Raw genomic sequence first — 24,498 nt, 5'->3', positions numbered from 1 at the left:
GAGTATATGATAAAATATCTCATCTATACAAGATTCGATTCCAGACATACACAACAATTGTAACCATTGAATTTATTAGATTTGATTTCTTAGCATCACAATTTATCGGGATTAGTTCGGACACACTTATTTCGAAGCATCTTTCCAAATTAAATAAAATCTGGTGTAATTTTGAGACATTTTATTCATTAATGACCTGCTGATTTGGGTTGACCAAGAAGTCAACCGTCGACATGTTAGGGTTATTTTGGCAAAGGAGGCTAGTTTTGTTCTTCACTCTCGTCTCCCCTCACATTACAACGAAAGAACCCTAGAAAAATGGTGATTATCCTTCTCAACCATATACTTCCTTTTGATCTAATATAAAATTTATGATGAATTTACTTTCGCTTTTGGTTATTGCAGTTGTTCTTCTCGTACTTCAAGGATTTGGTGGGAAGAGAAGTGACCGTGGAACTGAAGAATGATTTGGCTATAAGAGGAACTCTCCATTCAGTCGATCAATATCTCAATATCAAGCTCGAGAACACCAGAGTCGTTGATCAAGAAAAGTTTCCTCACATGGTACGCTCTCAATTATGCTTTCTATACCTTTTGGGGGTTTTAGGTTATTTGAAATTGAATTTGATCTCAATATTCAGAGATTCACATATGATTACGTTATGCCGAATTGGATATCGTTTTCATTTCCTGGAAAATTGCTGAATTGGTTATGCCGAATTGAACTCTTCATGATTTGGCTATAATTAGGGTTTTGTTCTTCACTTTGCTTGCTTCTAAGTAGATCGTATATCGAGCATGATGCTTTCCTAATGCAAAATTGATATGGATTTTAGAATATTTGATTAAGTTTCACTCGATGAACTTTATACCAACTACTTCTAATGGAACTAAATTCTGCAAGATTCCTTATATGCTTGTGTTTAGAAGAAACTGTATTTGAAACTCAAATTCTAAACTGTAGCTCTTTTACAAAAAAGGGGGTAGTATCTTTATCCAATATAAGTGGTTCTTTACTTCTTTTTTCCCATTAAGCCCTATAAGCTGTTTGAAAGACGGGAGACTGATGGATTTGAGGGAGGCAAAAAGAGAGGGTTGGATCGTTTCTCGGTGTTTTTGGTATTAATTAGCTTGAGGTGGCTTAACGAGGAGAATTGATGTAACACCCCAATTTAGCAGCAGAATCGGGATCTCCAACCACAAAAATATAACTCTAATAAATCTTCCATTAAATCCAAAAATGACTTAGGGGCCGTTTACCCAATTGCTTACCCGGTAAGCGCTTACCGATAGAAGTCAACACTATGATTTATTTTGGTGCTTAAGATTTTAGTACATTAAAACATATCGAATGCAACAATTTACTGGGTAAGTGCTTACATGGGTAAGAGTCGTCATCCTCACTTACCGGATAAGACTCTCCATCACTCCAATCGCTCTTATCCGGTAAGATTCTTGGCCTTTCTCATGTTCATCCGATGAGAAAATTTATCCGTAAACACTTACCAAGTAAGTGTTTAGTAAACGGCCCCTTAGTTCCATAAAAAAAGTAATGCCTCAAAAGATAAAAGCAAAACCTTCATAGTACTTCAAATCCACATTAAACTTCAAAATTATCTACAACTTTGAAATGGTTCTCTCTCCATGAAAACCCCTTATTCCCCCCCCCCCCCAAGCTAAATACTTGCCGGGAAAGGAAAAAAACACAACGTGAGACGAAAGCCCGTATCGTATGGATTATGAATACAAATTAAGTAAAGCATAACATACTTGAAAGATCAAATTCAAATGAGGTGGAAATTGAAGCTTCAAAGTTTCTCCAAAATCACCACCAAACTCCGGAATAATCAAGAATTAGAATTCCAGGCTTAAACAACAAGGGGTTGGGTTGCACATACTGAGTTTCCTACATGGAGCAAAAGCGTAATGGTATCCAAACAAATCATAATACGTTGGATTCATGACTCTACGTGTATCCAAAATAAGTATAAATTAGTAACTATAAATTATATTATATTTATTTTTGTTTCTTTTTCATTTTATTGTAAATTTTTATACACATTTTTGTAATTTGTTTTATAAATTCTATTTGAAGTAAACAAATATATTTTTATTTAATTATCTACAAAATAAACAAAGTATGTAATTATCTCGTTGTATTACTATGTTTAGATTATTTTTCAAATATTTTCAGTATATAAATTACAATTAATTCATAAATTGTATTAATAATCATAAAATATCTTTTCTATTTCTAAAAAATATATAAATTCACAAATGAAAATTTATATGAAAAATTGAAAATCAATAAATTTAATAAATTTATATTACTTGTATATATAAATTTATATAATCATATATAAATAAAGTTATATTCTATTAATAAAAGAAATGGAACATGAGGTTCATATAAGAACCTCCATTGTGGAGTTTTATTGGAGTTCTTATTCTGTTGAGGTAACGACAATATGGTAGAAAAAGAAATATGAAGTGAGGTTCTTGTAGGTTTCTCCATTGTGGATGCTTAGAATTAGTGGTGCTCAAAAACCCGACCGAACCGATCAACCCAACATGAAATAACTCAACCCGAAGCAACCCGATGTCTAATCGAGTTGTAAAATTTTCAAGTTGTAGGTATTCTGTTACTATTATTTGAACCCAACCCAACCCAACCTAATGAACCCGATATTCTTTTATTTCTTGGATTTAATATGATTATTGAAATTCTATATGTAAATTGAGAAAATTAACTGAATGTGATATACGTAAGAAGGATGGATAAGTTCTATCAAATGATTGATGATGAAAAAGAAATTATGAGTAGAGAGATAACATATTCAAGGTTAGAAGAATATTTTAATGTACCAAAGTATCAACCCGTCCAACCTATATGGTTAGGGTTGGGTTAAGATTTTTCAAACCGCAAGCATTGGATTGGATTGTTCAAATGTTTTCAACCCGATCAACCAACCCATGAGCGAGCAACCAACAAATAGAGATAACTACTTGATGCAGGTTAGGAATCTATCCAACAAGAGTCCTATGTAAACTCTAATACCTTATATTATATACTAATGCAAGTAATTGCTAAATTTGCTAACTAAATACAATTCTTAACCACCAAGTTTGGTACACACCATAACCTCTTATTAAGTAGGTGTTGTATTTTAGCATCAAATCTGACTAATTGATCCTTATTTAAGGGGTTGGCCAATGATGTTTGATGCTATATTCTTTCCCATGTTCTCTTGTTAAAAACTGTGCTTTTTCTTTTTGTCATAAATAACTTTTTCTGATGATTTACGTGTCGGTTTCTTGTTAAACCTTAAAAAAGGTTCGATAACGTTGCCACAATGAACAGATTTACCGTTAAAATTTTGGGCAAGTTTTTTTGCTTTAATAGATTCTCCAAATTGGAGAAAGTAGGAGAGGAAGTGAAAATCTTCAAATGTGAATGAACTTCGAAAAATGATTACCATGAGAGAGAAATATTTTTTATAATCTTCCACCAATAATAAACATCGAAATTAAATGTTCAAGGAAAGAGAAATAATATTTTATTAAATATATGGAATATTTTAATAATATAATCAATGTTGTTATATCTAAAATGGAGAAGCCGTTGGAGTTGAATGTAATTTTTTTAGGAATTTTTAAATTTTGATGATTAATTTTTTAATGTCTGAGGTCCTGTTTTGTTTATAGGAATGGAATGGATATGGGGGGATTTGGATTTCAAATCTATTCCAATGCCATTTTGGTTTGTTGGATTGTCCGGATTTGAAATCAAACATCGAATTGAACCACCATCTTTTCATAGAGTTTTCTTGCTCCATATTTGCATGAATAACTTCGAAAGAATTGAACGAGGAGCCGTATGAGGTGAAAATCTCATGTACGGTTTGCAAATATAGGATTTTGAAATCCTTAGCGGGTGCTTGAGATTTCGTAGGATTGTATGAAACAAGATTTAAAAAAATGTTAAAAACATTTGTTGTATAATAATTGATTAATGAAAATGTTATTTAATTATTTTATAAATAATGGAATCAAATTTCATTCCAAATTCTGTAAACCAAACACAAACGATGATTTCAAATCCATTTCAATCCAAATCCCTCCATGAAATCCAAATCCTTCAAAAACAATCCTGCATACCAAGTTGGTTTCTAATAGTTGGCATAGAATCATTGGTAGTGATTATGTGTATGACGGTGGTTGTTCTTATCAACTGCGATATACTGAATTCGTTTGGTTTACAATCATTCTTATACGTTAAGAACGATACGAAAATTTAATTAGTTTTTTTAATGATGTGGCAGCTTTCAGTGAGGAACTGCTTCATCCGAGGATCGGTGGTGAGATATGTGCAGTTGCCGCCAGAGGGAGTCGACATCGAACTGCTCCACGATGCCACTCGACGTGAAGCTCGGGGTGGTTAGAAATATGCAAATTTTCACTTTTAGATAATTGTTGCATACTCTTGGATTTTGTTACTTGAATTCTTCATTTTTATGATTACCCTTTTAAAAGATCATCTTCTTCTCCCCTGTTTCACAAATAATTGTTGCATGCTTGCGGGCCGTTTACCCAAACACTTACCCGGTAAACGCGTATCAGTAAGATTCAACACTATGCTTACTTTACCGAGTAAGGTTTTGGTCCATCAAACGCCATCGTATGTAACAGTTTACTCTGTAAGCGCTAACCGGGTAAGAGTCGTCACCCACACTTACCGAGTAAGATTCTCAATACTTGTCATGTTCGTCCGATAAAGTAATGTGACTTGGTAAGTGCTTACTATGTAACTGTTTGGTGAACGGCCCCTTGAACATTTTTGGAGTTTTCAAAAGCTTTCTCCAAAATGAGAAAGTAGAAGAGAGAATGCAATTCTCTACAAATTTGAGATTTTCTCCAAACACTGTCGAGTAAATTATGTTTTCCGTCCCTGTGGCTTGTCAAAATGTGCGGTTTTCGTCTCATTGGTTTATAAATTGTGGTTTTCGTTCGTATAGTTCGTAATTCGTTGTTATTTTTGTTAATTGATTTACAAGTTATTGTTTTTATGGTCCTCGTGGTGTAGAATTATTTACTGTAGTGGTCCGTGGTACTTAAAGGTAGGAATCCATCTAGGGACAAAAATAGCAATAAAATTGAAATCATAGGGACTAAAATTGCAATTTTTAAAAATATTTCAAATATGTTATAAATTTAATGAAATGATGAGGATTTATGAAGTCTGTTTGAATTGATGGTGATCGCAGGAATTAAGGGGGTGTTTGGGATTGCTTATTTAAAACAATTTATGCTTTTTTGTAAAAGTGTTTATTAACTTATGTGGTATCAAACTGGAGTTTTGTAAAAAGTGTTTGGATTAGCTTACAGCGGTACCAAACTGCAATAAGCTGATAAGTTGTTTTTTAGTGTTTGACAAATTTTGCTTATATCTGTAAAATGACCAAAAATGACAGAAAGAAGATTGATGTTGTTATATGGAGAAGGGAGAAGATTGAGATCGATGTTATTTGGAGGAAAAAAGATAGATATAAAGGGTAATAGGGTTAAAATGGTAAACTGGTAATAAGCAGTTTTTCATAAGTCAGGACGGATTAACTTATCAAAAACTGCTTATTACCGGTTTGGCACCGGTATAAGCAGTTTTCTTTTTTCTTATCCAAACACTAGATATTAGCTTATCACCGGTGCCAGACTGAAATAAGTCAATAAGCAGATAAAATAAGCAATCCCAAACACCCCCTAATTTTAGGGTTTGTTGTTTCCCTCTTAATAGTTTTATTAAGAGACAACTTCTGAATTATTAATAGGTGAATCTTGTTTGATAAAATAAAAGTTTGTTTTTTAATGGTTACTAGTTGTGTACTCGCGTAATGCGGCGGCAGGAGCCATGAATTTTAACGATTTTGAAGTTCYACTGGTTTTATAAGATAAGATTTAACGATGATATAGGTTAAACTTGGTCTTTATATATTAATACAATTTGAATAAATAAGAGTTATGGTTCCAATTACAGACTATCGATGAAAAAAATCGTATGACAGTTTAAAATTCAACATATTTAAACAACTCCACATATGTATTCGATTTACACCAAGAGCAAAAAACCAATAAACTTGAGTTTTAAGATAAACACTCAAAACCAATAAAGAAAACTACAAATTTGACAGATCATAAGCCATGAAAAGACAAAAAAATATGGGTTTAAAATGAATTTTCAACTGTTTACCCTCTTTCTTGTCCAGAAACTCAGATTAAGCTTGAATTAGTACATGTATATATATATTTCAAAAAAACCCAATAACATATTAATTTAAAACATATTATACAGTGCAATTTGGACAGACTAACCCCAAAATATATAGTATATATATAAATAAATAACTATAAAAGTATAAATCGTAAATATTAAAAATAATTTTTCACAGTATATATAATATATAATAATATAATTAAGTAAAAAAACTATTCAATATTGAACTCATTTCGAAGGTATTAACGAGACGATTATAATGGTGTAACTTGTTAAAATAAAAATGTATTTTTTAAACATGTTCTAATTGATATACGATTATGTATGTTAATTTGATAAAGGTTTAAAATGAAACATTTAAAAGTAAATAACGTAAAGTAAATTAATTAATTAATTATATGGGTATAAAGTGTAAATTTAAAATTATAATTTAAAAAAAATCGGTTGTGAGGGGGTGAGTGTATGTGAGGAGAGGAGGGGGTGAAAAAAATGAAAAAATGAGTATAAAAGGTATTTTGGTCATTTAGTATTTTAAGACTTTAAGACTTTTATTAAATTTGCTTAATAAGATAGTATAGATAAAATCATATGAATGATTTTGTATCTTAGATTTTTTAAAATATTTAGTACCTTAATTTTATTATAAACAATTATCAAATAATTATATTTTATTTTTCATTATATCATGAAAATCTCTTAACCATTATTATTATTTAATCATTTTTCACTAAAATCACTCGGCAATTAGGCTAGCAATAAATGCAATTGGCAATTGGGCTAGCAATAAATGCGATAAGATTTCTTCTAGAAGCTCTTGAGAGCAAAAAAAATAGATGTCACTTTCTATTACTATTAGTGTATTTTTAACATATTTTTTAAATTAAATAAATTAAAATTAAAATATTTAGAAAATTTTAACTTTATTCTTAATAAATTCTTTATTTAATTATTACATAGTTAATTATATTATCAAAATATTTTATATAACTAATAAAATATTATTTCTTTCTCATAAACATCTAATTTCAAGTAATTTCATCAGTAGAATGAATAAAAAACATTTCTCTCTCATAAGTAATCATTTTCAGATAAATCTTCAAATTCAGATAATTTTATACTCTCTTTCATATTCTCTTCGTTTTAGATAAGGTTTTTGGATGTCTGTTGAAGTAAAAATCCCCAAAATCTTTATTTTCGAGAATGTATTAGAGATGATTTTATCACATTAATGAATTAGACCCGTCTTTTATACGTTTGAACGATATGATCCCTCGTCCTAACATATTTGAATTTGGTGATCGTAGTGTGGACCAGTTTTTGTAAGTACTTGAATGTCTGGTACACTTGAGCTCCAACGATGCATAACTTCTAGAATCAACAAACAATTTATATTCATACGAGAAAACACACCTTCCAACTCGTTGTTTTCATCGTCATACGAGAATGTGATTGCGGCTCAACGTTCTTTTAAATCTAAAATTAATCTTTTTTTTTTATCTAAAATTAGTTTTCAACCGGTTACCTCTGAATACTTAAATATTTAAAACTTTACATTTTATGTACCAAAATGAAAGTTTTAAAAGTTYGTTACCCAAAATATAAATCAAGTTAAAATACGTTATTTTTTCATACAATTTGCCCAATAAAAAATGCATGTCATCGACTCTCACGTTCTTGTCACTTCACATTTTAAAATTGTAAAATGACCAAACTATTCTTATGGACATAGATAGATACTTAATAGTCAAATGATTAGAATCGTTAGAGAGATGGACTAGAACCAAAACAAGCCCCCGTACACCAAATTCCTTTTTTTAATAAACAAAGTCGTTAGACGGATACGTTTATTAAAAAACCCGCCACACGACTTTAATAATCATAACATGTGATGTTCTTATCTAATAAATAACTTATTTTATGTTGTGTTAGACAAGATTATTCTAGTTGTAATTATTTGATTATTTAAGTGTCAAATAATTAGTTTTACACACGTTATATTTGTAATAACTCGTCTGATATAGATAGAAAATGAAATTTGTGAGCTATCAATAACCTCTACACTGATTTTAAGTAGGAATCAGAGTTATTGAGTCAGCCTGTTACTTTGAGGTTTTTGCGGTGTTACAAATGGTATAATAACTCATATTTGTGTTATCAGGATGGTGGGACGAACCTCATCAGGCATGATAAGTCCTCAAGTGGGCGATCATGATTTTAAGTTGTAATTAAAGTTATTGGATCAATTTGTTCTGCTTTGGAATTTGAGGTGTTACAATAGTAAACTATCTACTGTATTTTTTTTTCCTGATTAACCTGGATATCCAACCCGCTATGCGAGCCGATTAATCACAGAACGCCCACCTGCTTTGCAGATAGCCCGAAGTCACTGCATTTGAACCTCCATGACCACAAGAGGATTTTTATTTCTCCTTGGATTTGAACTTGAAACCTCCTGATACTTTTGACATTTGAAGCTAAACTCAAGCTAATCAGGCAACCCTTGTGGTTATTACTGTATTTATTGCTATATTAATAATATTTTTGTATAAAAATTATTTTAATTGATAAAAAACAACTTATTGTATTATATATTTGTACTTTTCATACCTAAACTACATCAATAATCTAATATACACATAGTATGGTAAATAAATTATTTAATAATCCAAAAACCACTAAAAGGTACAAAAAGTAAACAATAGAGTAAATTACACTTTTGGTCCTTGTGGTTTTATATCTTTATTGGAATTCATCCCTAAACTTCATTTATTATAAAAAATAATATCGTGGTATCGATTTTATCATGGATTTGGTCCCTCTCCCTTAACACCATGTAGAAAACCATGTATAACCTTGTGGTATTAATTTTATTGATTCACCATGTAGAAAACCAAATATAGATTCGTTCACAATTGTCGCAAACCAAATTTAAGTCAAAAATCCATCAGTCGACGCTCCTTAAAAGAGAGATTTGAGGAATTTGGATCGGGACCGAAATAAAATGAAGAAGGACGGTTTTGTCTCTACCATTGTACATCATCCTCATTTCGACTTCAACGTATTTGTGTACGCCGCCTCTAGCAGATCTTTTGACTGAAATGATCCCTGTATTTTATGTTTTCCATTTACCATCATTTTTTTGTATGACCAGTAGGAAATTTTATTAAAAGCAAAACACACAAGAGTACAGAAAAAACATGAAAAAAATCTGCAAAGAGGCGGAACAAAACCACCAAAAACGCAAACTAAACACGAAACAGAACGAGGGAAAAAAGCAGAATAGGCCAACACTCAACGGGGAGGCAAAAACCAAACACAAAAGCTAAAAACGAGACACTAAAAACAACGAAGAAACCAAGACCGAAGCTAATTTCAAGTTTTCAACAATCAAAGATTCTTAGAAATTATGAAATGACTAAAATGTCCTTTATTTAACAGAAGTTCTTAACAATGTTAGGGAACGACAACCATCTCCATAGCAAAACTGATACTACAAGTTCTTTTTTGTAATTAAAGAAGTTCAGGGACGAATTATGTAAAATCATAAAACCACAAGGACCAAAACTGTACATTTGTTCGGTCAATAAAAATCTGCCCGGTTGCCCGCCCATTTGTGCTGACTCCAGGTGCTCCTAAATTTCAATAGTCTTCGTTTGCCCCCCAATAACAAAAAAGGAGACGTTGCTCTCTCTCACTCTTTTCTCTTCTCACTGTGTGAAAATCGCCAACAAAAATTCTTTCATGGAGGTTTTGGTTGGTAGAAAACCCTAGCTCTGTTACAGACTACACTATGACGGTGACCTTACCGTCGATTGCCACGCAGCCGCCACCGCCGACCATCGGATTATGGGATGGCGTGGTGGAAATGACGAAGTCTGCTCAAATTAAAGGAACTGATCCGTTGATTTGGGCGGTTCAGCTCTCATCTAGATTATCGTCGGCCGGAATCTCGATGCCGTCGACGGAGGTTGCTGAGTTTCTCGTTTATCATATTTGTTGGTCTAATAATGTTCCAACTGCCTGGAAGTTTCTAGAAAAAGCGATCGCTCTTAGAATCGCTCCGCCAATGCTCGTTCTCGCTCTTTTGTCCAACAGGTTTCATTTCAATTTACGCAATCTGATTAGGTCGACGATGATTACTTTCACTGTATATATGTATGTATGTATGTATGTATAGGTACAATCATTTATTAAAGTTAATAGTACGGCAATTTTGAAATAAATTGTTTTATTTTTGGAAGATAATCAACAGTCGCGCTCTGTCTTTTCATCTTGAATTGCCCAACGGGAACTTCGTTTGACATGGTGTTTGTTTTTGTTTTTCATTTTTTTTTTGTGAGATAATCATGTTTTATATGGTGTCTGTTTAAAAGTTCATACAGTCGTGTCATCTATGAACTTTGATCGTTCCTATTTTTTTTTTCTCCCGAAGTTCATCAGGTGAAACCAAGAAGTTCACATGTGAAACAATGATTTTTCTTTAAAGTTAATAATATAGTATTGGTTGTTCCAATTTCTTTTAACAAAATTCATAGTTGAAACAATGATTTTTTTGTTTAAAGTTTATAATGTAATATATTGGTTGTTCCAATTTTTTTAACCAAAATTCATGCGTGAAACCTGAAATTGAATGAGATAAATTAAGGAAGTTTAAACAAAGTAAATGAGATAATAAATGAATGTGATCATTAAGTAAATGAGATAATTACATCTTTCACAAACTCAACCATTAATACTAACTATATAAGCCAATTAATTGAGATATTTATAGAAATGATGAAAGTTTATTTTTATGATTTTGATATTTATGGAAAATTATCAGAGTTCATTTATTATGATCAATGCTTTATATTAGTAAACAATATATTTAGTAGACTATATAATCAGTTGACATTTGTTTGTATGGTTTGTATTAATGGTTGGGTTTGTGAACGAAACCACCTCTATATATATGCACATATCTCCAAACCTGCCTAAGGAAATTAGGAGTGATGCATCATATGGTATAGTATCTAGGAGAATCAGATCAAATGTACCGAACAGTCCACCAGAACATGAGAATCGCACTGAATGTTCTGAAATCGCGTATTGTAAGCTACAAGTCGCTGTAGAACATTGGCAAAAACCAGTGAAGCTATACTAAATGAAATTGATGCATAAATAAGAGATAGAAAACTTACGAAAAAAATGTTTAGTTGTTCAGAGTTGATGTTGTTGAGTAGGATTTTGGTGTACAGTTTTTTTTTTAAATTATATCTTTGGTCGATGTTCATTCAGTTAATTTTAAATTGTTAAATTGTTGTAGTGTAATCCCGAATCGAAGAAGCCAACCTACTGCCTACAGGCTCTATCTAGAGCTTCTCAAAAGACACATTTTTTCATTAGCTTCCGAAGTTCATGATCCAAAGTACCGCAAGTAAGATTCTTATGCCCTTTCAGGCTTTACTGTAATGTCATGATCATAATCAATGAACCTTATCATCTTCCATAAATATCTCGAGTATAACAAATGAATCATGATTATTAGCCAAATTTATATCTCGATTGTTTCTTAATATAAGTGTTTGTTATGGTTTGTATATGAATCCTCCTATATATATATATGACAAGTTAAATAAAGACCATGCAAACCAATCAATTAAAAATATATATGGAAATGATGAAGGTTCATTTATTATCATTTGAATATTTATAGAAGATGATTAGATTTCATTAATTGTGATCAACGCTTTATATTAGGAAACAATCGTGTATTTATGAAATCGGATATTTTTCAAACTAAATGGGCGGTTGAGATTTGTTTGTATGGTTTGTAACTTTGCATGATTTGTGTTTGATTTGTCCTCTCTCTCTCTCTCTCTMTATATATATATATATAKAKAGAGAGAGAGAGAGAGAGAGAGGACCACCCTTGACAAAATTCTTGGCTCCGCCCTTGGTTACAAACCTATGATCTAAGGGAATCTCACTATGTTGCGGACCTATTGCGTCTCATATAAAAATTACATATGTTTGACACACACGGTAGCTAACATTTTGTATTATTTGAGCTTGTATAGTTTGAGAATTACATTTGGCATCAGTTGGGTTTATTTGGACAATAGCAAAACTTGACATATCTTAACAATGCAATTGCAGAATCATGGAATCTATAGATGATGTTCTTCACCTCTCTGAGAAATTTGGCATTTTTTCTGGTGAACCTGGGCTTCTACTAGTTGAATTTATTTTCGCAATAGTGTGGCAGTTGCTTGATGCATCACTAGATGATGAAGGCTTGTTGGAACTTGTACCTGAGAAGAAGTCTATGTGGCCAATTAAATCACAAGAGATGGAAATTGATGACCATAATATTGGAAAAAAGCAAATTGATCGCCATGACAGATTGTACAAAACAAATACCACATTGGCCATTGAGATCATTGGAGAACTTTACCGACACAAAGTAACTTCCAGGATCCTGTGCTTGGCATATCGAAATATGTGAGTGCCCGAAGATGTTTTTATATATATAGGATCAGGTTCAGGGGAAAACCACAAAAAAAATGAAAAACTAAGGAACATCCTGGTAACTGTTCATCTGGATGGTATGCATATACAAATAATTTGTAAGCAATTTGTCTGGTATGCACATGTGCATAACATGCACACGTGCATAAAACCCGAATAACAACTTTAAATACCCAAATGAACGGTTTACCAGGGTGTTCCTCGATTTTTCATTTTCTGGGGTTTCCCCTGAACGTCCTTATATATACGTAGGGTCAGGTTTAAGGGGAAACCGCAAAAAGGGAAAAACTGAAGAACACYCTGGTAAACATTCTCATTTGGATGGTACGCACATGTGCATACAAGTATGTAAGCAATTTGTCCGGTATGCACATGCGCATAAAAACCAAAAAAAAGCTTCAGTTACTTGTATGCACATGTGCATATCGTCCGGATGAATGGTTAGCAGATGTTTCTCAGTTTTTCATTTTTTTTGGGGGTTCTCCCCTGAACCTCAACCTCCCTCTCTCTCTATATATATCTTATCATGTTCATATCTGTCAGATTTGTTCTCTTTCCTGTACATGATCAACTTTGATCATCTCCGATTTGAAATTTGATTGCTTCATATCTAATTCTGCTTTACTAATTTCTCCTTCTAGGCCCATACATTGGGGATCTTTCATTTATAATTTGAGACTGCTGGCTGCAAACTCAATATCTTTGAGAAATTCCAAAGATATTACCCCTGAGGCTCTTTTGCAGTTAACATCAGATAGCTGTGTGTTACTGTCACAGGAATGCAAATCAATATCATTGCAACAGTTCCATGCATTAATGGCTTCTGGATCACTTGTATCGTCTACAGGTCCAAGTCATGGTGCTAGTCGCTCAGCTATTTGGCTTCCAATTGATCTGTTCCTTGAAGACACCATGGTGGGATCTGTGGTGGCTACCACAAGTGCAGCTGAAACTCTTGCTGGTACAATCAACTTTGATATCATGATACTGTAGGGGTGCTCGTGGTGCGCTTTGGGGCAAAACCGCAAACCTCACTGCATATGTGGGTTGAGCATTTTCGCAAACCGCGCCACATACACCTCAAACCACAAAAAACCGCACCGCATTTTATGCAGTTTGTAACTAACACACATTACGCCTACAATACAATATTATAAAATCAACGACAACGTGACCGTGGTCCATAAAAATATAAAGTTTCAACATGTCCGACTTCCAAATACATATTACATATATTATAAATAGTCTAAGAAGTAAAAAGATTAACTTCGAACTAATTGTTGAGACTTGAAAGTAACTTAAGGCAGAAGGCAGAAGTCGCAGATCAACACAAAATTGAAAAAAATGGTGAAATCGTGTCGTGAATGTTGATTAAAGCCTAAAGAGCGTAATGGATTATTGGACTATAATTTATATACATAGAGAACATGAGTGTGGTCCATTTTGAACCGTGCTTTGATAAGTCAAAACCACAAACCGCACTGCATAGTGCGGTTTGGTAAAAATGCAAACTGCGAACCGCACCGATGAAGTTCTAAACCGCCCTTTGAGATGCGGTGCGGTGTGGGCGATTTGTGCGGTTTAGATGAACACCCCTATGTGATAGTGCAAGTTTAACACATAGACATCATTTGTATCTATCCTCTAAACAGATCAGTTCTTATTATAGGTCTACTGAAAGCCCATCAAGCAATCAGTCAGGCTTCCTGGCAGGATGCATTTCTTGGTTTATGGATTGCAGCTTTACGGCTTGTTGAAAGGGTAAAAAACATGTATACAAATTATCCATATTAATGTTAACATAGGTGAATCGTTTATCTGATTAAAAATAAGGATTGAGTTCCAGTGAGAATGAAAGTTATGGTGAGAAAAGTAAGAAGAGATCTCCACCCTTGGATCAATCCTAATTGAAGAGAAGCACTAGATCAACACTAATGAGATACACTAGATCAATTCCCTTCTAAAGCACAATTCATGGTTGTTTTGGGATTAAAAGTGATCAAGGGTCCAAATCCCATTTTACACTTCTCACCTTAACTAATATTCTCACACGATCCTTCGTCTTGAAAATAAATGGAATCAACATTTTACCCCTAAAAACATCAACGACGCTTTGATTTTCTTAGGAAGGAGATGCCGTTGAGGGCCCAATACCTCGTCTCGATACATGTTTATGCCTGCTATTATGTACAACAACCCTTGCAATTGTCAGTATTATTGATGAAGAGGAGAGTGCTCATTTTGAGGAAGATGAGCACGAGCAGAGTCACATGCATTTCCGGAGCGAAACACGGGTTCTTGGGAACTGTCGTAAGAGCCTAGTTTCCAGCCTACAACAATTGGGTGATTATGAAGGCTTATTGATCCCACCACCATCTGTAACTTCTTTAGCAAATCAAGCAGCTGCCAAAGCGATTATGTTTTTCTCGGGTCTAGGAGTTGGAAGTGGTTACCTTGACAATATAAGCTTGAATGACATGCCCGTCAATTGTTGTGCGTAAATCTCTTTCGTCTTGCATACATTTTCTTTTAGATTTTTGAGGTCGTTATCTTATTACATGTTTCTTTCCCCAAAAAATGGTGCTTGTTGATAATGGGCATGATATCTTCACCCAATTTTATTTACAAATAATGTATAGGATTTTGCATGAAAGATCATCAGTCAAATGTTACAAGTTCTTGATCCTAAAGACTAATCCAATTAAGAGGATACACTAAGGGGTTTGGTTATTTTTCCATTAAGTCTTGTATAGATAAAGTTGTCTGCGTGGATTAGTCTGTTTTGAATAGATTGAAAAAGTTTTTGTTTGGGAGAGTTTTTTCATAGATAGAAAGAGCGTGCTTTTAATTGGGAGGGACAAGTTTGAAAAAAACTTGGCTTTTCATAGATAGAATTACTAAATAAGATACTTTCTATATCATTAAGACACTACCAAACAGTTAAATATAGCCGACCCAATAAGCTGCAAGTCTAATTAACCTCATTAGGCTGCTAACAAACAAGCCTTAAGATTCAAAGAGAAGGGATGTGAAGCAGCGAATAAGACCCAATGATTTCGGGAAAGTTCTACTATAAGATGACTAGGCATCATTTTGGGTAGATTTGCATGATTTTTTAAATGTCTTTCAGAATTTTTCTCAAATTATTCTTTCCTAAAATATATTTTGCCGCGTCTCAGTTTTTTGGGATCATGTGAGACCCGATCGTTTTCATGAGACTTGGGGGACCACATAAATAACACTGAACCTTCTCAGCAAAACACCATGAAGGTAAACTTCACAGTGTTTTTGCTGTGAAGTTTAGGTGTTTTACGTACATTCACAATGTTTTGCTGTGAAGTTTTAGTGTTATTTTGACCTTGTTGACTATGACAACAGTCACGATGGTCTCATGGGTCTCACGAAAATAGGTTGGTTTCACGTGAACCCAACTCTATTGATTGTTTGAACATCGTGTCGACATTGAGCTACTTTTTATTTATTGTTTGCAGCCGGAGACCTGAGACATCTGATTGTGGAGGCTTGTGTTGCAAGACATCTATTAGACACATCGGCATATCTATGGCCCGGCTATGTCAAGGGACACGCCAACCAAATACCTCACACCGTTGCTAGCCAGATGCCTGGCTGGTCATCGTTGATGAACGGGTCCCCTTTAAGTCCTCCAATGGTGCATGCTTTGGTTTCAACTCCAGCTTCAAGGTATGCTTGTAATGGTGATTTCCAAGTCTTGACTCCTTTGCGGGAAAGTAACAGTAATAACCATGGATGGAGTTTTTGAACCGAAAGTCATGGGTTCGAATCATGGCATCAGCCTCAGAGGTGGACCTAGATTTTTTTTTCATAAAATCATCATTGGCCAGTTGGTTAGTTCATTGTTTTTCATATGTGAGGTCTTGTGTTCAAGTCTTTTGTTGCAATTTTTTTCATAAACATAATAAAATTGAAATTAAAAGCTAAAAAAACCAAGAAAATGATCATAATGGGATTCGAACTTGGGTCTGGGTGGGAGAAAAGGTGTGCAAACCAGCTCTACTAAGGAAAACTTGTGTGTCATCATTGTAGTTTTAAAATATATGCGGTGGCACACAACAAATTGATATTGTGGCACCTTTGACGACCCTATAATTTTTTACACTACAACGGAGGAACAAAGTGGTGTCCCGTGCCACCGTATCCAATAGAGTGGGTCCACCCCTGATCAATCCTGAACTATAAAGTCCTCACTGTGTGGGTCTATTTCTGTTAGGGGTTTGATGATAACCTCTTCCTGCCATAAGTTTTCACTTTCATCAGACAGCTGGTGGTTAGGTTAGCTTTTTTAGGAGAACCATCAATGGGAGACTAAGGGCCTGTTTGTTAGCAGCTTAATGAAACTCGCAACTTATTCGATTAGCTATACATGACTATTTGGCAGTCGCGAAAGTGTTCAGTAAGCTTCTAGGGGGGTCTTTATGTAGAAAGCCAAGTTTTTCCCAAACCTCTCATTCCCAATTAAAAAAAACACTCCTTTCATCTAGGAAAAAACCCTCCCAAGTTAATCCATACATACAACTTTATCCATACAACTGAAATTCCTGACGTCCTCCTTTGGCCTGCCCAGAATCTTCCTCTTTGTAATCGACGATGTTAATGTTACAAACACCCCCCTTTGAGGACTCATTATACCCGATGAGGTTTGCCCCATCATCCCGATGGTTCAAGGATTGGCCTGATTCCATATGTAACACCCCAAAGCTACAGGCTGGCCTAAACTTCAAATCCAACTTAAAACCATGATGGAAGCTATTTGTAGCCCCCAACTTGAGGCGTATAAGGAACTCGCAAATCCCATTTTCTATCAATGTGGGACGAGTTATTACACTAGCCAACTGAATTATGTGCATAGATCCAGTGTGCCTGTTACGTAATCCCTTGTTATTAGTGAAGAGCTGTACTACCCTGTGATACCATATTGATCCATTATTGGCCTACAATATGCAGACGGTTGGAAATTATTCTAAATGGTCCATAATTAGTACACATCACTACCATCCAAATGCGTTAGAATCTGTATGGCTGAATATTATTTGGTTAGGCATCTAAATAATTAAAAGTGATAGTGTTGAAGTTCCTGTCCCATGACTGTTCTTGAGTTGTGCGTCCTGTATGGATAAAGCCGTCTGTACGGATTTTGAAGGTTTTTGTTTGGGAGGGTATTTTTTCATAGATGTATAGAACGTGCTCTTTACTCTTTAGATGGGAGGGGGAGGTTTGGAACTTTTTGGCTTTCTGCATAAAGCTCCCTCTATAAGCTTGTTGAATAAGCAAGCCACTTTCTATATCATTAAGCCACTACCAAACAGTCATATATAGCTGACCAAATAAGTTGAGTCTCATTAAACTCATTAAGCTGCTAACAAACAGGCCCTTTACTTGAAGTCAGGTGTATCAGATGCTTTATCATCGTTATTATTTTCTCAAATTTATCAGTATGATTATGGCAACTGAATTTAAGCTCTTGGATTTGATGGAAGCTTAGCTGAAATTGAAAAAATATTTGGAATTGCAACCGATGGCTCAAACGCTGAGAAGATCTTTGCTGCTACTATTCTGTGTGGAGCGTCATTAACTCGTGGTTGGAATATTCAGGTGAAATGTTGCTTCTTAATATGAATTTCCGTATTCAAATGCTCATCATCTGCAAATCTGAACCCTTTGTGGGCTGTGTTTGCAGGAACATACTGGATTTTTCATCATTAAGCTGCTTTCACCTCCGGTTCCCCGAGATTATAGTGGGAGTGAGAGTCATTTGATAGCTTCTGCTCCCCTTCTAAATGTCCTTCTTGTTGGGATAACATCTATCGATTGCGTTCAGATTTTTTCTTTACATGGCTTGGTAAGTAGACTTCAGTTTGTGCTCTCTGTTTATGATTTTTATGCAAATTATTTGGATAAGGTCAACAGATTTACAAGAAAACATGTTAAGCATGTGTCAAGATAATGTCTTAGGGCCTATTTGTTAGTGGCTTAATGAGCTTAATGGGCCTCACAGCTTATTTGGTCAGCTATACATGACTGTTTGGTAGTGGCTTAATGATATAGAAAGTGGCTTATTCAGTAAGCTTCTAGGGGGGGGCTTTATGCAGAAAGCCAAGTTTTTGCCAAACCTGCCCCTCTCAATTAAAAAACACGCTTCTATCTATGAAAAAACCCTCCCAAACAAAAACCTTTCCAATCTATACAGACAAATTAATCCACACAGACAAACCTTTACCATACAGGGTTAATGGAAAACCAACCAAACACCCCCTAAGAATCACATCAAAAATGGGAGACATGCACCAAGGACCATTGCCCTGATAGTATCCGGGTTACTGGTAGAGCCTGGCCTCCGTGGACATTGTTCAAACCTCACCAAAGATCTGGAGTGTGCTTGAGTATTTGCCCTATATATATAACGTATATAGTGATTTACGATTTCTGTCCCTGTGATTTAGAAATTGAGATTTTCGTTCTTATGGTTTGCAGTTATTGCTATTTTCGTCCCTGGACTAATTCCTACCTTTAAGTACAAGGGACCAAAACAGTAAAGAATTATAAATCACAAGAACCGAAACAACGATAAATTGTTAATTAGAAGGACTAAAATATCAATGAATTACAAACCATAGGGATGAAAATCGCAATATCTGAACCATAAAGGATGAAAATCGCAATTTTTAACAAACCTCAGGGATGAAAAACGTAATTTACTCTACTATATATTTAAAAAAAGAGAGATGTAGATTCTCCTTGTAATATGGTGAGTCTAAAACTACCAGTATGTATGGTGCTAATATATATACACGTATATATATATATATATATATATATATATATATTATTTCCAGGTTCCACAGCTTGCTGGTGTCTTGATGCCCATATGTGAGGCCTTCGGATCATGCTCACCCACGGTTTCTTGGCCTCTTCCAACCGGGGAACATTTATGCCCTCTTGCTGTCTTCTCAAATGCCTTTACTCTTCTGTTGAAATTATGGAGGTTTGATCAACCACCTCATGAGCATGCGATGAAAGACGTAACTCCTGTCGGGTCTCAACTAACACCCGAATTCCTCTTGCTGGCACKCAATTCCCAATTAACATCATGCGGAAATTTGCTTAAATCCCAAAAGAAACGTAAGAGGTTTCTAAGGCATTGTGATCCGTCATCCGTACGTCCCGTTTTCTTGGATTCTTTTCCGAAACTGAAACTTTGGTACCAACAGCATCAAGCGTGCATTGCTTCGACTCTCTCTGATCTTAAACATGGAACACCGGTGTACGAGATCTGTGATGCCCTTTTGAATATGATGTTTAGAAGAACGAATATTGGTTGCCAATCCTTGAATCCTTCAACATCTGGAAGTAGCGATTCATCCGGATCTGAGGACTACACTCTTCGTCTTAAACTTCCTGCTTGGGATATTCTTGAAGCTGTTCCATTTGCGCTCGATGCTGCATTAACAGCATGTGCCCATGGAAGATTGTCTCCCCGTGAACTCACTACTGGTTACTTTCCAATGCTTAATTCATCGACGTTTAATTCTTTGGGGCAGTTTGGTTGGTTCTCCGTTAAAGTTGTCTGTGTGAATTAATTTGTCTGTATGGATTGAGAAGATTTTTGTTTAGGAGGGTTTTTTTTATAGATGGAAGGAGCGTGTTTTTTTAATTAGGAGGGACAAGTTTGGAAATAACTTGGCTTTCTGCATAAAGCTCCCCCCCCTTCTAGAAGCTTACTGAATAGGTCACATTCTATATCATTAAGCCACTACTAAACAACCATGTATAGCTGACTGAATAAGCTATAATTCCCATTAAGCTCATTAAGCTTCTAACAGACCCTACTAGAAAGCGGTCTACAATTGCCAATGCTATATCTTTTTTATATCATTCAAGTGTTCACTGTCACCCCTTACCGTCTCCCCCCTCCCACCATTGATGATGATCCTCTCCCTGCCCTGTTTTTACTTCTTCCGTCCCAAAATAAATGTCCATATTTCTATTTTAATTTGTCTCAAAATAAGTGTCCACTTTTCAAAGTAAGGGACTTTTTGTTAGCAGCTTAATGGACTTACAGGTTATTCGGTCAGCTATACATGACTATCTGGTAGCGGCTTAATGATATAGAAAATGGCTTATTCAGTAAGCTTCTAGGGGGAGCTTTATGCAGAAAACCAAGTTTTTACCTCACGAACCCTCCCAGTAAAAAGAACATGCTCCTTTGATCTATGAAAAGGCACTCCCAAACAAAAACCTTCCCAATTCATACAGGTTTTAATGAAAAACAAACCAAATAGTCCCTAAGTTCCGAATTTCCAAATACCCATATAATTATGAGATAGAGAAATTTATTACTCCATCTTTTATTAAGGGTAAAATTGTCATTTAGTTAATTAAAAAGTGGTATAATTACACTTTATAAAGCTGTGTACGGAGATTTATTTGTGGACGGTGGGAGTATATTCTAATACTGATATCATGTTGAATTTAATTTTTCGTGAATTTACCGCAGGACTCAAAGATCTTGCGGACTTTCTTCCTGCTTCTATGGCAACTATCGTAAGCTACCTTTCGGCTGAAACGACAAGAGGTCTCTGGAAGCCTGCTTCGATGAAYGGAACCGATTGGCCAAGTCCGGCCACGAACTTGTCCATGGTCGAGAAAACTATAAATAAAATATTGGCTGCAACTGGAGTCGACGTTCCCAGTCTTTCTGCAGGTTTGATTTGTTGGAAATTACTTGTCTAGTGTTTATATTTATCTCTTGTTCGAGTTTAAACTACGTTTTTCCGTCCCTGTGCTTTTGAAATTACGATTTTGTCCCTGTGGTTTACGATTCATTGTGTTTTTATGTCCATGTTGTTTACAATTCATTGTTGTTTTCGTTCCCCATGCTTAACGGTAAACCACTTACAGTCAATAGAGATGCACAAAAAAGCTCGAGCCTGGACCGAGCCCAAAATGAAAGAGTCCTGGCCTATTGAGCCTGGCCAGGCCTGAAATCCTGATCAGGACGAAATTTTAGGGGCAGGCCTGGGCCTAGTCCCGGTCCAAAAAGCCCGACCTGAAAGCCCGGAAAACCCTGGTTAAGCCCAGCCTGAAAAATCCCGACCGGGATCTTTTTCAACTCCAAAGCCCAGCCCAGGCCCAAACTGAAAGAGTCCTGGTCCAGTCCAGGCCTGAAAGCCTGATCAGGACGAAGTTTTAGGGGCAATCCTGGGCCTAGGCTTGGTTCGAAAACCCCGACCTGAAAAAGCCCGGAAACCCTGGTTAAGCCCAGCCTGAAGAGCCCGTTCTGGACCTTTTTCGACCCCAAAGCCTGCCAATGCGGGCCAGATGAAGAAGACTGGCACCTACTAAAATAAAGGGGAGTGGCCCCTTCCATGCACAGACGGACAGACCTCACAACCCTTTGTGGGTTGGTAATACTGGGCCATTTTTGCTCACTGAACGGGCTGAAAGGCCCGGCCCTTGTTCATCTCAAACGCTCAGGGACGAGAACACCACCGAGTTGCAAACCATGGGACGAAATTGTCATTTAGTTAATTAGAAAGTGTAATAATTACATATTTCTAAAACTGCATGCCTTTTTAATTGTGTAACAAAGATTATTTTTTAGCCTGTTAACTGATGTGAAAAAGAACTTGCAGGCGGGACCTCTCCAGCTACTCTTCCTTTGCCTCTTGCGGCCCTAGTAAGTCTCACGATAACCTACAAAGTCGATCGAGTCTCCGAAGCGGTACTGAACCTCGCGGGCCCAGCGTTAAGCACCCTCGGTACAGGTTGTCCATGGCCATGCATGGCCATCATAGCCGCTCTATGGGCTCAAAAGGCCAAACGATGGACCGACTATCTTGTTTTCTCCGCATCCCGAACCGTGTTCCACCACAACAACGATGCCATAGTCCAACTTCTCCGAGCCTGCTTCCAATCAACTCTTGGTCTAAACTCTTCTCCCATCGTTTCAAATATCGGTGGAGTCGGTAATCTTCTCGGTCACGGTTTTGGGTCCCACTGTTCCGGCGGGATCGCGCCGGTGGCTCCGGGACTCCTCTACTTGCGAGTCCATCATAGCGTCAGAGACGTCATGTTCATGACCGAAGAAATCGTCTCGTTATTGATGCATTCCGTCAAAGATATCGTATCTACCAGTGTACCGATCGAAAAACTGAAAAACCCGAGAACCGGGATGATCATGAGATATGGTGAGGTTTCTCTTTCTGTAGCCATGACTCGGATCAAGCTAGCCGCCACCCTGGGTGCATCGTTGGTTTGGATCACCGGTGGGTTAAACCTAATCCAAACCCTGATCAAGGAAACATTACCCTCATGGTTCATATCGGTCCACCAGTCGGACCCAACCAAAGGCAGTTCAGGTGGGATGATTGGGATGCTCAAAGGCTACGCTCTCGCATACTTCACCATTCTTTCCGGCGCGTTCGCTTGGGGTGTCGACTCCGCTTTGTCAGCATCCACCAAGCGTCCGCTCATCCTCGGGGCCCACCTCGAGTTCATGGCTCGGGCGCTCGACGGCAAGATTACACTCGGTTGTAAGAAAGCAACATGGAGGGCTTACGTTTGTGGGTTCATTAGCTTGATGGTTTCGTGTATGCCGATGTGGGCCCGTGAGGTCAATGTGGATGTGTTGCGGAGTGTGAGTAAAGGGTTACAAAAGTGGGATGAGGAGGAATTAGCGATGGCGCTGCTCGGAATTTCCGGGGTCGGTGCAATGGGTGCAGCTGCTGAATTTATCGTAGAATCTTCGATGTGATTCTATTTACCATTTAGGCGTTTTGTACATAACTCATTTTGTCTCTTCAAAATCTTGACAAGCAACCTCAAAAGGTTAGTCTGATGCACCCTAAAAAATAAACCTCAAAAGCGGAAAATGGAATTCATTACAGCAATTGGTTATTATGATGCATCTATGAGTAAATTACGTTTTTAGTCCTTATGATTTGTTAAAAAAAATACGATTTTTATCCTTGTGCTTTTGAAAATATGTGTTTTTTGTCTTTATGGTTTACAATTTATTGTTTTTTCGTTCTTGAGACTAAATTCGTTAGTGGGTTCTCATTATTTACGAGGGACGAAAATAACGAATTGTAAAAGATAAGACGAAAACAACATGAATTGTCAACGATAGGATGAAAACAACATTAGTTGTAAATGATAGGGATGAAAACCGTAACTTTAAAGGCACGTGGATGAAGATGATCTTCCGATTCCAAGAAGAATTCGTAAAACTCCATTTTCATCAAGAATTGATATATTAACCGGCATGTAAGTTAGTACAGTTCTCCTACTTGTGGAGATAACAATTTTTAACAAACCACAAGATGAAAAACRTTGTTTACTTTTTATCTATAACATGTTTCGGTTTCGGCATTTGCTCGTATAATCTCACTAAGGAATGTGCCATTTTCATTGTTATTGTTCCGACTGTTAAAATAAGGGTCCGGTTTTCTAGAACTCGATCTTGGTACTAGTACCCCAAACAAACTAATTACAAATATCATCACCGTGGTTTCATTTTTGTTTTGGATTGAATCCCTTATTCTAACGTAATTAACTTTTATAAAAACAATCATTATATTTTATAATTAATTTAATTTTAGTAAAATAAACAGTTTTAAAATTAAATTATAACTATTTATCTATAAAAATAAATAATTATTTTACAACAAACTTAAATAAAT

The 24,498-nt window shown here is 35.7% G+C and overlaps 2 protein-coding genes across 2 annotated transcripts; both read left to right on the top strand.

Annotated features, from left to right (window-relative positions):
* The first annotated feature begins 242 nt into the window (after window positions 1-242).
* On the top strand, window positions 243-4,537 carry LOC112512342 (sm-like protein LSM2). The gene is made up of 3 exons (XM_025118238.1): window positions 243-321; window positions 406-564; window positions 4,323-4,537. Exons 1-3 carry the CDS (start codon window positions 319-321, stop codon window positions 4,440-4,442), a joined length of 282 nt encoding a protein of 93 aa, XP_024974006.1. The 5' UTR covers window positions 243-318; the 3' UTR covers window positions 4,443-4,537.
* A 5,418-nt stretch (window positions 4,538-9,955) lies between these two features.
* Window positions 9,956-23,740, top strand: LOC112512031 (mediator of RNA polymerase II transcription subunit 33A-like). The gene is made up of 12 exons (XM_025117817.1): window positions 9,956-10,363; window positions 11,574-11,684; window positions 12,407-12,751; window positions 13,420-13,739; window positions 14,448-14,539; window positions 14,905-15,271; window positions 16,270-16,480; window positions 18,295-18,409; window positions 18,495-18,656; window positions 19,651-20,308; window positions 21,312-21,518; window positions 22,450-23,740. Exons 1-12 carry the CDS (start codon window positions 10,059-10,061, stop codon window positions 23,568-23,570), a joined length of 4,014 nt encoding a protein of 1,337 aa, XP_024973585.1. The 5' UTR covers window positions 9,956-10,058; the 3' UTR covers window positions 23,571-23,740.
* The last annotated feature ends 758 nt before the right edge of the window (window positions 23,741-24,498 follow it).

The sequence above is a fragment of the Cynara cardunculus genome, assembly GCF_001531365.2.
Source record: "Cynara cardunculus var. scolymus isolate 2C chromosome LG 5, CcrdV1, whole genome shotgun sequence".
Taxonomy (NCBI): Eukaryota; Viridiplantae; Streptophyta; class Magnoliopsida; order Asterales; family Asteraceae; genus Cynara; species Cynara cardunculus.
This window is presented reverse-complemented; position numbering and strand designations above follow the sequence as displayed.